The sequence below is a fragment of the Oreochromis niloticus genome, linkage group LG22 (genome assembly GCF_001858045.2).
Source record: "Oreochromis niloticus isolate F11D_XX linkage group LG22, O_niloticus_UMD_NMBU, whole genome shotgun sequence".
Classification (NCBI taxonomy): domain Eukaryota; kingdom Metazoa; phylum Chordata; class Actinopteri; order Cichliformes; family Cichlidae; genus Oreochromis; species Oreochromis niloticus.
The window spans coordinates 21,205,030-21,218,064 of NC_031985.2; the positions used below are offsets into that span (position 1 = coordinate 21,205,030).

Here is a 13,035-nt window from a genome sequence, read left to right on the forward strand (position 1 = left end):
TGTTAACGGCGAATACTGAGAAACATCACTTAGACTCTTGGGACATTATATTAGCGACACCTACATGGGATAAAAGTAATAAAGCTGCACTTCAGCTTCACTGGTTCTGAAATATGTTGAAATATGTTGACACAGTTTCCTTTTAAGATTGTGAATACAGATTTCTTTCTCACTGATGAAGCACTATCTTTAAAACACAATGAGCCAAAAGATTCTCAAACACTTAAAATGTTTATGTGTAAATGCTGCACACGAGCACATGAAAATGTTTGAAAAAGGAAAAATAAATGCACATAATAAACCCGTATTTAAATGTGTGAAGTGTTGATGTGTGTTTTTAAAAAAAAAAAAAAAAAACATCAGTAAAGGGGAAAAAAATTTTTCGATCATGAAGCTTTAACACTAATCAAAAGCACAGAAGAAGAAATGAAACATTTTGGTAGAAATAAAAAAAGTGGGTACATTTCACTGCCTTTCATGCACTAATTCTAAATCAACATCCGATACAGTGTGGTGGGATAGAAAGCACTGTGTAATGACAGGTTAAGTGATTTCTTGAATCAACAAATCAGAAAGTTTTCACACTTAATTCATTCAGTTTGTACATGACCGTGTAAGCTGGGATAACTGTTTTTTACCTTCATAAATCATCAATTTAAATGAAATCATCATTTAAAAACTGCTTTTTTCACTCAGCTTATCTTTGTCTAATATTACAATTTGTTTAAGGAAGTGTGACAATCACGAAGGGGGCAAACACCTTTTCTTCACCACTTGTAAATTGATTCCCCGTTTTCCCGAGTGTTAATATTTTTTTTTAATTACTGCCTGCAGAGTCAGTTTGTGTTTGAGCATTCAAAAATAAGCTGCAGTTGACCTCAGAGACAGAATACAAGGAGAGTGATTTGATTCTATGACGACGGTCAGAAATAATGCAGCGAGGAGACCTTCAGGTTTGAGCTCAGGATAATTTTTCTTTATTTTTTTAAAGGTTTATTTTTTCATATCACTTCAGCCGGTCACTTATTTACTAGGAAGCCAGAAAGTGAGTGTGTCTCTAAGATGTTTATCACTGTGGTGGTTTTATTATATTATTATGTGACTATTTAAGATTATGAGCACATTATTTGGCATCCTGATGGCTTTGTATGTGATATCTGTGTATGTTTACTGCATAATTATGAAAAAGCCCCAAAGCAGCTATGAAGTGCAAGTTATACATGACTGATCCTTTTGTAGAAGTCAAACTGTGGGTTTATGTGGTTGATTAGGGGTTATTATGGTTGTATATATTGAAAGTCATGTATGTAATTGCTCAAAAATGCTTGGGTCTCCATGGAGACTGCATCATGGTTCCATGTGCCATGTTTCCAAATGAGTTGCTTGTTACCGTGATCCCAGGTGAGGAAGTTCACAGGGACTGAAGGGAGCTTCTGAAACACAACTCATTGTTGATCTGTGACTTTGAGATCCAGCTCATCGAAACCAAACTGTGTTCACTCGGTACCGTCTCGTCTCCTCTCGCAGGATTCGTCCAAAGGAACAAAACATGTGGTGAGCCGTGTCTTTCAGTTGTTTTCATGGAATCTCTAAGAAAAGCTGCTCAGCATACAGACAAATGGCCACAGTTTTAGAAGAAAAGATTTTCACTGCTTCATCTCAATGTTTTGTCACGCTGTTAGGGCGCAGTGTGTGCTGAAGGACAACCGGCCATGTTTGAATGTCAGATTCAGTATGCCTGTCCTGTCCAGCAATAAAATCCTGGTGAGCAGCAACAGGCCAAAGTCTAAGGAGACCAACCGGCTTGAAGATGAAATAGTCTATAACCTGGGTGAAGATATTTCTTGGGTAATGATCCTTTATACAGTTTAATATTTCATATTTTTACTTCATCTCTGTATGCTCAGAGACAGTCTTGAAGTGGGGAGTGTTTGCGTGGTTTGTAAGCATACCTGGCGCGCCTTCCTCTTTCCTTGTCATTGCAGATGCCTTCTGCCACTCGCAGCACCATGAGGTATCTCAGCTCTCGGCACAGGGAAGTCAGTCAGTGGCAGGCCCAGTTTTCTGAGATTATGCGCCAGCTGGAAAGAGAAGTCACTGCTCTGGAGCAGGCATGTATACATGTGGTGAATCTAGAATGAAAAACTTGCAACTGTATCCTATTTATCATGGTCTTGACCAATTGGCTCTCCTGTGATCAGCTGAAAGACATTGTTGACAGCTTTCTTCAAGAGATGCAGTTGTCCCTTCAGCTGCTGAGCGACTGTATTTCAGTCGTAAACAGCCTGAGTCCAGCAGTCCTGAGCCAGGACCCCGTCTACACCGAGCTGAGGAAAGAAGAGAGGCTGACGAACGACAGTGGAGAAATTCTGCGGGCGCAGGTCTGCATCCTGCTCAGCAAAATAAGGTGTGATGCACAGAATCACAATCATGGTGTAACTATTCTGGTTATTTTTGTTTTCATATCCTTTAAAGCACTTTAAAATAGAGGCAAGTGGAGAAAATAACAGAAAAATCTTCACCTCCCTCCAGTTCTCTGAAGAACATCCACAGTCAGCTGGGAGCAGATTTACACAACAAAGGTGAAGCCACCAAGTTTACCATGAAATGCATGACCCTTGAACTCAACACGCCGAGCTCCTGTCCGCCTGCCGGTCAGTACAAGCCTCACCATGTGGGCTATGACACGTGGCTGTCTCACTGCAAAGACCTGAAGACGGCGGCCAACATCCTGATGAAGGACTCTTCTTCCTTCAGGGGAAACCTGAGGTTCTCTATGGCCAATGTAAGAAAACCCACACCTCAGATCCAAGGCTGACCATGTGTTTGCCATTTCTTCTATGATGACAATTTTAATTTTATAGATAAAAAATGCCCAGAAGCGTCAGAGACGCAGGACAGACGACGCTCTGAGGAAGAAAATCCATGAACTGACCAAAAACCAGGAAATGCTGCTCTTGGAAAGGAAGCAGGTCAGTGCACTGGAGTTTAACCACCACGAATCACCATTTTTTTTTTTCTTTGCTGCTCATCATTCTGTGACTTGCTTTAACCTTCAGATCAGTGATGACATTTCTGATCAGACCAAAGAAATACAGAAACTGAAGTGTGAGATCAGGAGCTGTGACACCAAACTGCATCATGCTTCCCACCGCCTGGACATCCTCAACCAGAGACCTGGATACGAGCTCTGCCGGGACTTGGTGAGTGCCACATCAAATACTACTGTTGTCAGAAAGTCTCCACTGTCCTTTGAAACATTTTAACTTTAACCCTCTTTTTTTCCTCTTTCCTGCTCCTCCTTCAGCCACACATCAGCCTCACGCTGGAGAATTACGACCTGGTAAAAATAGGAGCTGGACTTCGCTCAACGCTGAAGCTCTCTCAGTGAGTCAGCCCATTCCCAAAAGCCTCACACTGATCATGACGACACCATTTTCTTCCATAATACCCTGAGCTTGCTCATTTCTGTTGCCATCCTTTACAGTCAGAACCTGGAGCTCCAACACAAGCACCTGATGATTGTCGAGGAGAAACTGGCCAAAAAAACACACATCCTAGAGGTGGAGCAGAAGTGTCAGAGCCTACTTCAGACTTTCCAGCCTGCCCATGACACCGTCGTAGTCCTTGCCAACAAGGCCAAACTTCACAAGACCACGAGCAGCTCCGGCTGTCATGAATGCTTTCAGTAGGGCGCATCTGCAGTCTTTTATTCATTAAAACACGTACGAGCCAACTCCCCTCGACTTGTTTGGAATCAGTCTGCGCTTCCTTTTTGTTTTCAAGACTGAAATGTTTTGGAGGAAATTCTGTTTTTCAAAAGATTTAAAAATGATTAATAAATCACACATATCTGACGCGAAGCTGGATGTAGATTTTTTCTTTCCTTTTAAAATTTATTCCTAAAAAGATGTTACATGCTTTTATTTAAAAATCAAACCTATTATTTACAACGATACATTGCAATAAATATGTTCTCCCTAATGGTGTTTGGGAGCTGAAACATATTTGGTAAACAACAAAAGGGAGGCGGTGAGTCCTGCTCCCTTTTTTGCCCACTTGATGAATCCTTTACTTAAAAGAAAATAATGGATAAGACATGAGAAGAGACGGTGACAGAAAAATCAAAATCAGAACTGTTTTCTTTCACCTTAGTTTCAATATGATTTGTTTGAACTGCGGACTAATCATCTTAAAGCCCAAATAATTATGTAATTACAATTATATACGATACTACAGCAAAAACCTGTTAGTAGAAAACAAATGTGGTAAATTATATGTGAAAGTCAGAAATACAATTAGGGTATGAAAAGATAAGAAATCTACTGTTATACAGATCTTTCCAAAAACACCTGTATCATGTTTGTTTATTGGTTTGCTGCAAACCCCAGGTATAAAATAGGCTTCTCGATGTTACAGTACAAAGTTCAGCCACTGTTAATGCATTTATCACACAAGTCTGGATAGAAAAGGAGGGGGGGGGGCATAACAGTTCACAGAACAGAGCGAGCCGAGCTGACGAACACAGAGACCAATTGTACAGCAAGAAGAACAGAAGGAGGAGGGGACGTAAATCCACAGAAAGCAGCATTCTTCTTCTTTTAAATTAACAGGTTTTAGAGTCAGGATTCCAGATTTATCTGTGACAGAGAGGCGCTTTAAGAGGAGTGGAGGAAGCGGTTGAAGGCGTTGTAGGCCGACTCCAGGTCAAAGAGCATCTGGCGCACCTGATTATCATCCAACTCATCCGAGGCCGACATGCTGCTCAGGGTGGTCAGCCTGTTGGAAAAATGTCAGTTAGGGAACTATATGATCATAAACACATCAAAGATCAGGTACTTTGTAGCCACTGCTCAGCTAGTTGCATGGATAATGGTACGGTCGCACCAGATGCAAAACAAAGTTTTACCTTGCATGAATACGGACACATGGGATACCCGTGAATATTTACCCCAACAGCCAATAGGAGGAGGAGGATTAAGTTAGATAATCACAATTTAGTAAGAAGTCCTATGATTTCACACTTTTCTTCAACCCCTGTCTTTTCCTTAATCACTGAACTGCACAGCTCCCCCTTAACTTAACCAAGTAACTACAGAGTAGTCACGCAGTACTTGTGTGTTTGAGCCATGAATGATAGTTTTGGATTACACTCACTGACCTGCCACTTTAATTATATCTGTTCAACTAGTTTTTAACTATTAAAATCAAATAAGAAAATCACATGGAAGCAACTCCATGAATTTAGATGTGTAGACACGGTTAAAACAATGTGCTGAACTGAAGAGAACTGAGCAACAGCACAGAGAAGAAAGGCAATTTAAATGACTGTGACCATAGCACGATTGGTGGGAATTTCATTTGCAGAAGAAGACCACACCAGGTGTCACTCATGTCAGCTAAGAACATCAAATGGAGGCTAAAATTCACACAGGTGGATCTAAATTGGACAATGGAAGATCGGAAAAATGTTGCTTGATTTCTGCTCCAACATTTAGATGGTAGGGTCAGAGTATGACATAAACAACATGACAGTATAGATTCACCCTGCCTTGTATCAGCACTTCTGGAACTGGATAGGTGCTGTGTGGTGTGGCTGCAGGTTTCCTGACTGGTCATGTTTTGCCTGAAGGGGTGCAGCGCATAGAGATCAACGACATAAAGAGCACAAACGTTGCAGCCTAGTGTTACTAACCAGAGATTGACTTTGTCCTTGGCCTCTGAGTCTGGAGGCATGTTACTCATTCTGTTCATAGTCTCCATCAGCTCCCTCAGGTCTGGTTGGATCTGAACAAAATAAAAAACAAACAATCAATCAGTATCTTGGAAGTCCAGTCATTGTTTACTGATAACATATTATTTACGTTTATAAATTTACCTCATCCATGGCCCTGATCTCCAATCTCAGCTTGTCCATCACAGTGATGAAGAGCTAAATGTTGGAGAAGGATGAGACAAAATATTTTCCTAGTTTTAAGAGTCGGCAGTGAGAAATATGTTTCAGGACACACAGTTCTAGCAACGAGCTCACTGACTTTATTAGTTTGTCTGTTTTATGAACTGAGCCTGCAGTTGGTAAAACATAAGCTTGTGATATCCACTCACATTTTTATGGACTTAACAAATGCTGAGCCAAACTGAGTGAAACCACATTGGCCACTCAGCTAAAACTGAGCTCAATAAATCATAAAAAATGTTCTTGCCAGCAGCCTAAATAGCTCTGTCTTTAATATATCCAATATAGTCATGGGGACATACTGAAACTATATCTGCGATGCAGCGGTTCAGGTTGCCCTTGTCATCCTTGATGGTGATTGGCCGATCCTCTTTAATCCGTTCCATTGCTAGTGGACAGTCGAGCTAGGAAAACATATGACAACAACAAGAAATGACTAAAATAAAATCTTGAAAAATATGACAGATACTCTGCACTGCAGACGAGCACTCACTCTGTATTTCCTGCAGAAGTCATCGATGGAGCCCACGTCAGAGCCCTGCACCTGTTTGAAAGCAGCCTTATACTGAACCAAGAGTCTGGAACAGGAGGCGGTGTACCTGAAACCAACATAAACTCCACATTAAGTAAAAACACACAGCTAAAGTTACAGGTGCCATATTTTAAATATGATCTCAACTGTTACTCACTCATTAGGCGTTACGCAGTCTTTAATGTAAGCCTTTTCCAGGGCCTGTAGTGTTTTGACGACAGCAAACAACTCCGCCATATTGTCATACCTACAGAAACAGGATCGTTACAACATGTGTAACACAGTAAATCTGCAGTTTATAAAGTGATAATGGTCACTGGTGACATATCAAGCACTTACTTTTCTCGTTCCCTTGCATTTTTGTATAATTTCACCTCCTGAAACGACAGCATTCATGATTGTTATCGTTAACAGGAAGGATATCACATATTCTTGATAACATTCCCAGCTTTAGTTAAGATTTACTGATGATTTACACATGGGCATTAAATGTTATTTAAAAAAAAAAGTCTTCTTCTTCTTCTTTTAGTAAACTAATTAGAATTATGTTGTCTGATTTACCTCATATAGCTCAGGTTTATTTGCCGGAGCTGTGAAAAGGAAAACAGTGTCATGAAATATTACTGCTGTTTTCTGTTGAAAAGATGACTCTTATATTAATTCAACAATTTAATTTTATACACTGATTTATTTGAATGTCTTACCTCCTCCTCCTCCAGTGACTGGTATCCCATGGAACATGATGCTGATGTCTCAAAATGTGATCTGAAAAATATTTATTTTACATAGTTTTCCATAATTGTGACCTAATATATTCAGACAGCTCTAACATTTCATAAATGTCTCCACTTATGAACAAAAGCTTCAGACAATTTATGCTGTGGTCATATTTTCAGTTTTGTTTTCCCTAATTTTAACATTTTTAATTGCCATTTTTAATTTTAATGGTATGTTTGGAAACATGTTCCCAAAGAAAAAACAAACGGGGAGAACTAAATGAAAATTTCAGGTTATTATCTCAAAATTGTGAGATAATAGTCTGAAATTTTCACTTAGGTATGGCATTTTTGTTTAATGCGAACATGCTTTCATATATACGAGATGCACTTTGTGATAATAAAAGAAGTGTAACAACAGTAACATCCAAAGATTTATAGAATGACTAAAACCCCCCTTCTGGAGTTTAAATATTTAATGTGAGCCACTGATGGTGTAAGATTCTTTTTAATGATCACCGTTTCTTTTTCTTTTCAACAATTACACCAGTAACATAAGATAAACTAATACTTTTAAGTAAAAATATCAACCTTCATGTAAGCTTTTATTCGATAGAGAGTGTGTAGAGAGACAAGAAAGCAGGGAGAGAGAGGGGAAGACAGCAAAGGGCCGCGGTTCGGACTCAAACCCGGGCCTACTGGCTATAGCTCAGTGGTCATCCCACTGAGCTATAGACCCGTGCACCGGGTTTCAAATGCAATGCCACCACATGCCTAAACAACTTTGTAAGGAAAACTCATCCATGCACCCATTTTCTAGAGCTTCTCCTAGCTAGGGCGAGAGATGTGCTACACCTTGGACAGGTCACCAGACTTTCGCAGGGCTAAGACAAAGAGACAGACAACCATTCAGACCTACAGCTAATTTAGACGTGCCAGTTAACTCTGACAGGAAGCTAGAGCATTCAGAGAGAACTGACACAAGCACACAGAAAGACAGTTGATTTGAACCAAGGACCTTCTTACTGTGAGGCAACAGTGGTAACCACCAAAGTCAAGTTTTAATAATGAAGACTGGCACTGGAACAACAGTCCCATGATGATAACTTAAAAAAATCCCAATAAAAAGCATTTTACAAAGCTGTTGAGCCAATGCTTGCTTAATTAAATTAAAACTCGTTCATAGTCAGAACATTTGATGTTTCGACTATCAAGTCATTCACACTAATTTTGTACTAACTTCCAGTGACCCTAAGTTTAAGGGGACATATAAGGTCACACTGTAGGGGTCAAATGTAAATGGTTTTTAAATTATATTTGTTCTCTGTCTCTTTGTACTCTGTCTGCTTTCTGCCGAGCACTTTTAAACTCTTAAATTTAGTTTCTTTAATGTCCACTTTCAGGTGTGACCTATTGACAAACACTATGGAAATGTTGCTCCACACAAACAGGCAGTTGTGTTTCGCTGTTCGAAAAAAAAAAACAACGAAAAAACAACCCGTCGGATTATAATTACAGGCTTGCTAATTTAGCTTCACAACGCGGCACAGAGAGTTTATAAAAAATTTTACGTTACACAGAGTCACTCAGCGGAATAAAACTTACGTATCACTAAATATTTCTGCTGATGAAATTTCTTGTTTAGCCCAACTAACTAGTTAGCTGCGGAAGCTAGCTTGTCAGCACTTCCTATGATTTCTAATTACTGTGGCGCACAGGCAGCTGATTTTAAACACCAAGATTTATATTACTGATCATTATTGTGAGAACAGCCGTTAAATCGATGCTATGTTCACTCTATTTCAATAACAGAGTTTAATAAACCAAATTATAAACAATTCACTCACCCTGTCGGAAAAACTGCGATGACGTCAACGTAAACACACCCACATCTATGCACGGACCGGCAGACGTCAAAATATTAGGTGTCCAACGCGCCCAACTAGAAATGAAGAATATTGTTACGCTAAATTTTATTAATTAGACATAAATACATTTTTATGATGAAAGAGTATTATGAACGTCTTTATATATCATACTTTTAAATTATCTTTCAAATTAAATCGCGCATTTTAGGTACAACCACATTAAGGCATTTTCACACAGTCAATCATCAGGGGCAGACAGTCCTGAAGGCGGCAGATTGAACCGAGTACTAGAGAGCTTCAGTTATACAAACGATTATAAAAAGTTTCAAAGGAAACCTCAAAATATTACTCTGGAACTTTACGAGGTCAGTTAAAAATGCTAAGATCTTCTTTGTATCATGAGGTATTTCCCAAAAATCTGTTTTTAGAGCTATGTTAACCAACTGTAGCTAACTCACAGGACTGTGGTAGCGTTATTGAATTAGTTAAAGATAAGTAAAGGCTTCTTGCAAACATGTTCATCAACGAGAGACATAAAAAAAATCCTGTTTTTATTTCATACAGAGCAGATCTTCCCTGGGCTGTCCACCATGAAGAGCACTGCAGCAGCACCACAGACCTCTGATCAAGAGGATTGTGATGTTTGGCTGGACACTGTGGAGCTGAAAGGAAAAGCTAAACAGGTAATTGTGTAAACAGGGTCTGAACACTGACCGAATGGCTTCTTCAGCATGCCTGAGTAGAGCAGTTATTTAATACACTATAATGCTGATCTGTAGTCTCTGTCTATTACTGTTTACACACTGTGTTCTCTTTTATATCTTTCAGAAGCGCCGTAGCCGTCCCATTTCTAAACTGCTGAACCCGTTTTGTGGAGGTGCTGGATACAGTTTGGCTGTGGCACTCAACTTCACTCAGACCAAAACAGAAATGCCAAAAACCAAACAGAGCTCCATATCTGCCTTTTTCACAGCTCATCGGAAAGGTAAGCATCTAAAAGTCTGCCGAAAGTTATAGTCTAATCTTATAGTCTGATAGTCTAGATCAGCCTGTCTGACACCAATAACAATGCCATGTCCACACTCACTTAAACCGCCTTTCATCCCACTTCTGATGCTCAGTCTTAACTTCAGCAGGTCGTTTTAATCATGCTTGCATTGCTGTCACATCACTGGTTGATTAAATATTTGTGTTAACAGGAAATTGAACAGGTGTACCTAATGAAGTGACCAATAAGCATACAAGTTAATACAGTAAATTATTTGATTTTGTGTTAACATAATTATTTTGTTACTTTCTTCTAAAAGTCCTCAATAAGATGTCCACTACTGAGCCACCAAACATGGATTCAGTGCAGCCTCTTTCATCATCTGCCTCAACTACACCGACAGCCACAGCATCAGGGAAAAAACGAGGGCGCAACTCCGACTTTGAGCCTGTTTTGGTTGACGAGTGTAAAAGTGAAAATGTGACTGAGAAGGAAACAGAATTATGGCAGACGCGTTCAGAAAACCATTCAACTTTACAAAACATATACTGGGAATCTGAAGAGGAGAAGTCTGAAGAGTGTGAACCACCACAGAGTAAGAGGAGGGTCTCTGATTCCACCTTTACACAAGATGACAGTCAACCTCTACCACAGACGTGGAGTCAGGACCCGCTGTTCACTTTCAGTCAGTACACTGAAAATGAGTTTCATCAGACTAACCACAAATGTACAGCAGTGGAGAACTTCAGGAGCTCTGAGCCAAGTTTCCTAAACAGTCTGCAGGATGAGGAGGAGGTCTTTAGAAAACAGATAGGTGCAGAAGGACGAACCTCAACTCAAAAATCTTTTAACCGCCTTCATTCTTCTCATATCATTGATGAGAAGGAAAACAGCACGCCACCGTCTTATAATTCCCCAAGCAAAGACTCATCTTTCTCTCATTTCAGACCTGTTTCAAATTATAAGTGGACACAAGCAAAAACTGCTTCACCTCGGAAACAAACAGGTCAGCTGTGGGAAAAGGCTGCAAAAGAAGAGAGCTCTGCCTTCCAGATCAAGAGGACAAAACTGATAAGCTCTCCTCTCAAAAGACGAATGCCACAGCAGCGAAGCAGAGAACTCGATGAGGACAGTTTGGCCACTTTGTTCACTCAGGACTCTGAAGGGTTCAGGGTGATCGCACACAGAGGTCTGGACACCAGGAGTCCTCTCAAAGATCAGAGTAACGTCAGCATGGGAGTGGTGAGTGCTTATAAATTTCTGCCGGAGGAAGAGGAAGAGGATGAAGAGATGCTGTTTACTCAAGACTCTCAGGGAAATGTAGTGATTAAACACTGAAAAAAGGCTTTTAAAGGTAGTACACATTCCAGATGTTGTTTGAGATTTTTCCAAAAATGTGGATTTTTGAGGATACAATATTGAAAAATCCTTTTTTAAGGGCTTCCAGGTTGGGGAAGTGCTGTAAACCTGCATTCTTTTTAATGGCCAGCAGGGGGCAGCTCATTGACTGAAAAAAGAAGTCTGATTATTGCAAGTCTGCAGGAAAGTTAGCTTTCAGCGCCTTTGAGTTATTAGCCCAGTTAATTCTTCTCTGGAGAGTTTTAAGATCTAATTTCATAACGTAATGTTTGTAAATTGTGATTTATCTGACTGCTGACATACGAGTGTGTAGTGTCTGTGGATTTGCACCCCTTTGCTGTCACTTCTTGTTTCAAAACACTAAAATGGGGAAGTCAAAATGTTCAGTGTGAGAATTAAAGACGGGACTTCACCAGCCAGTGAGTAACATCACGGTTTTATATACAGTCTATGAACCTAGCAGTACACGGCCAGGTTGTATGCTGCATGTCTTCTTGTGTCAGACCTGTCTCAGATTGAAGGCTTTCGTCTACAGGAGTCCTTTTGTTTTAATAGCCAGGTTCTTGCCTGTTCTTGGTTTGGACATCCTACCCTCCTGCTCAAAACAGGGAGAGCTGCTTCTGTGATATTACAAGCCATTATGGCCAAATATCATCAGTTTTTACCTTACGGGGATGAGCCGGAAGAACATGCGTTTTGGTTTATTTTTCTACTCTGAAAATATTTTTACTGTGTGATTCTCTTCTTTCCATGTCATGGCTGATCTCCTGTAAGTTTCCACAGATTTTATTCTTTGTTTCTCCCTTTCATGGTTCTTTTTGTTGTGCTTTTTTTCCCCTCTCACACAAAATAAAACTAACAAGCCAGAACTGGGAGGTTTTGACTTTATTTGAAAAAAAGAAAAGACACAGAATGACATAAAATTGTTTTCTCGTATATTATATTTTTTTTAGTATCAGCATTTCATCTGTGCTATGCTGGTGCTGTGTGCTACAAAATAAGAGTGGCATACAAAGTACAATAAACATAGGAAGTGCTCGGAGGTAACTGTTACCACTATAGCTGATGCGTTGTACAGTAAAAGAAATTAGAATCCAGCTAATTAATCATTTCAACCACAACAGCAGCTGTTAATGCAGAATAAAGACAATACTGCATGTACTTCACAGTGACTTTACTACATGACTGCTGGGCATGATGCTTTACAGAGGTGGCTGGAAGCACTTTATTAGATGGAAAATGTACCACAGACACTTATTTGCTTTTCTATATTTGAAGGTAATGTTGGTTTTTTTAAGTTTTCTGCCATTGGTGTAAGTGGAGTACTGTCTTATTAGTGATCATCCTGGAACATTTAAAATCTATATTTTAAGGAAACAGATCTAATGATAATATCTTTAAAATATTATTTTTCAGCAGTTACACTTTCTCACATAAATGCCTGTGTTGTTTTGGCACAGAAATGTAAGTGTGCTCTGGTTTGTGACACCTAAACCTGAGCTATTCTTCACAACTAGTGAGAGATTGTGTAATACTGACAGATTCATTACAGACAGCAGCTGCAGAAGTGCTGGAGAAACCTCTTATGAAGTCACAAATACAGCAACAGCAAGTGG

The 13,035-nt window shown here is 39.7% G+C and overlaps 3 protein-coding genes across 7 annotated transcripts; 2 read left to right on the top strand and 1 right to left on the bottom strand.

The window, feature by feature from the left end:
- Positions 1-817: 817 nt before the first annotated feature.
- On the top strand, positions 818-4,712 carry LOC102076441 (tektin-5). Of its 2 annotated transcripts, none has more exons than XM_005478520.4 (10): positions 818-953; positions 1,402-1,554; positions 1,683-1,848; positions 1,986-2,111; positions 2,202-2,407; positions 2,533-2,785; positions 2,865-2,972; positions 3,060-3,203; positions 3,308-3,387; positions 3,488-4,712. In XM_005478520.4, the coding sequence occupies exons 2-10, from the start codon at positions 1,550-1,552 to the stop codon at positions 3,690-3,692; spliced, it is 1,293 nt and encodes a 430-aa protein (XP_005478577.1). In that variant the 5' UTR covers positions 818-953; positions 1,402-1,549; the 3' UTR covers positions 3,693-4,712. The 2 variants fall into 2 exon arrangements, with proteins under 2 accessions (XP_005478577.1, XP_005478576.1); XM_005478519.4 differs by having other exon boundaries at positions 897-1,045.
- On the bottom strand, positions 4,493-9,151 carry vps28 (VPS28 subunit of ESCRT-I). Of its 4 annotated transcripts, none has more exons than XM_003444073.4 (10): positions 9,052-9,151; positions 7,193-7,253; positions 7,050-7,078; positions 6,828-6,865; positions 6,646-6,735; positions 6,450-6,555; positions 6,259-6,360; positions 5,879-5,932; positions 5,696-5,787; positions 4,493-4,779 (listed from the first exon to the last, which is right to left on the bottom strand). In XM_003444073.4, the coding sequence occupies exons 2-10, from the start codon at positions 7,227-7,229 to the stop codon at positions 4,659-4,661; spliced, it is 669 nt and encodes a 222-aa protein (XP_003444121.1). In that variant the 5' UTR covers positions 7,230-7,253; positions 9,052-9,151; the 3' UTR covers positions 4,493-4,658. The 4 variants fall into 4 exon arrangements, with proteins under 4 accessions (XP_003444121.1, XP_005478578.1, XP_005478579.1 ...); XM_005478521.4 differs by lacking the exon at positions 9,052-9,151 and adding an exon at positions 8,810-8,997; XM_005478522.3 differs by having other exon boundaries at positions 4,658-4,779; positions 7,196-7,253; positions 9,052-9,146.
- A 148-nt stretch (positions 9,152-9,299) lies between these two features.
- aunip (aurora kinase A and ninein interacting protein) lies at positions 9,300-12,474 on the top strand. Its single transcript, XM_005478525.4, has 4 exons — positions 9,300-9,437; positions 9,642-9,755; positions 9,901-10,057; positions 10,380-12,474. The coding sequence occupies exons 2-4, from the start codon at positions 9,663-9,665 to the stop codon at positions 11,396-11,398; spliced, it is 1,269 nt and encodes a 422-aa protein (XP_005478582.1). The 5' UTR covers positions 9,300-9,437; positions 9,642-9,662; the 3' UTR covers positions 11,399-12,474.
- The last annotated feature ends 561 nt before the right edge of the window (positions 12,475-13,035 follow it).

Excerpts from the sequence above, each read along its gene's own strand:
- LOC102076441 (XM_005478520.4), top strand. Across the intron at positions 3,204-3,307 it reads ACGAGCTCTGCCGGGACTTG|CCACACATCAGCCTCACGCT; the intron begins GTGAGTGCCACA and ends CTCCTCCTTCAG. Across the intron at positions 3,388-3,487 it reads TCAACGCTGAAGCTCTCTCA|TCAGAACCTGGAGCTCCAAC; the intron begins GTGAGTCAGCCC and ends CATCCTTTACAG.
- aunip (XM_005478525.4), top strand. The coding sequence starts at position 9,663 with ATGAAGAGCACTGCAGCAGCACCACAGACCTCTGATCAAGAGGATTGT. Across the intron at positions 9,756-9,900 it reads TGAAAGGAAAAGCTAAACAG|AAGCGCCGTAGCCGTCCCAT; the intron begins GTAATTGTGTAA and ends TATATCTTTCAG. Across the intron at positions 10,058-10,379 it reads TTTCACAGCTCATCGGAAAG|TCCTCAATAAGATGTCCACT; the intron begins GTAAGCATCTAA and ends TTCTTCTAAAAG.
- vps28 (XM_003444073.4), bottom strand. The coding sequence starts at position 7,229 with ATGTTCCATGGGATACCAGTCACTGGAGGAGGAGGAG. Across the intron at positions 6,556-6,645 it reads GACTGCGTAACGCCTAATGA|GTACACCGCCTCCTGTTCCA; the intron begins GTGAGTAACAGT and ends TGTTGGTTTCAG. Across the intron at positions 5,933-6,258 it reads GCATCGCAGATATAGTTTCA|CTCTTCATCACTGTGATGGA; the intron begins GTATGTCCCCAT and ends TCCAACATTTAG.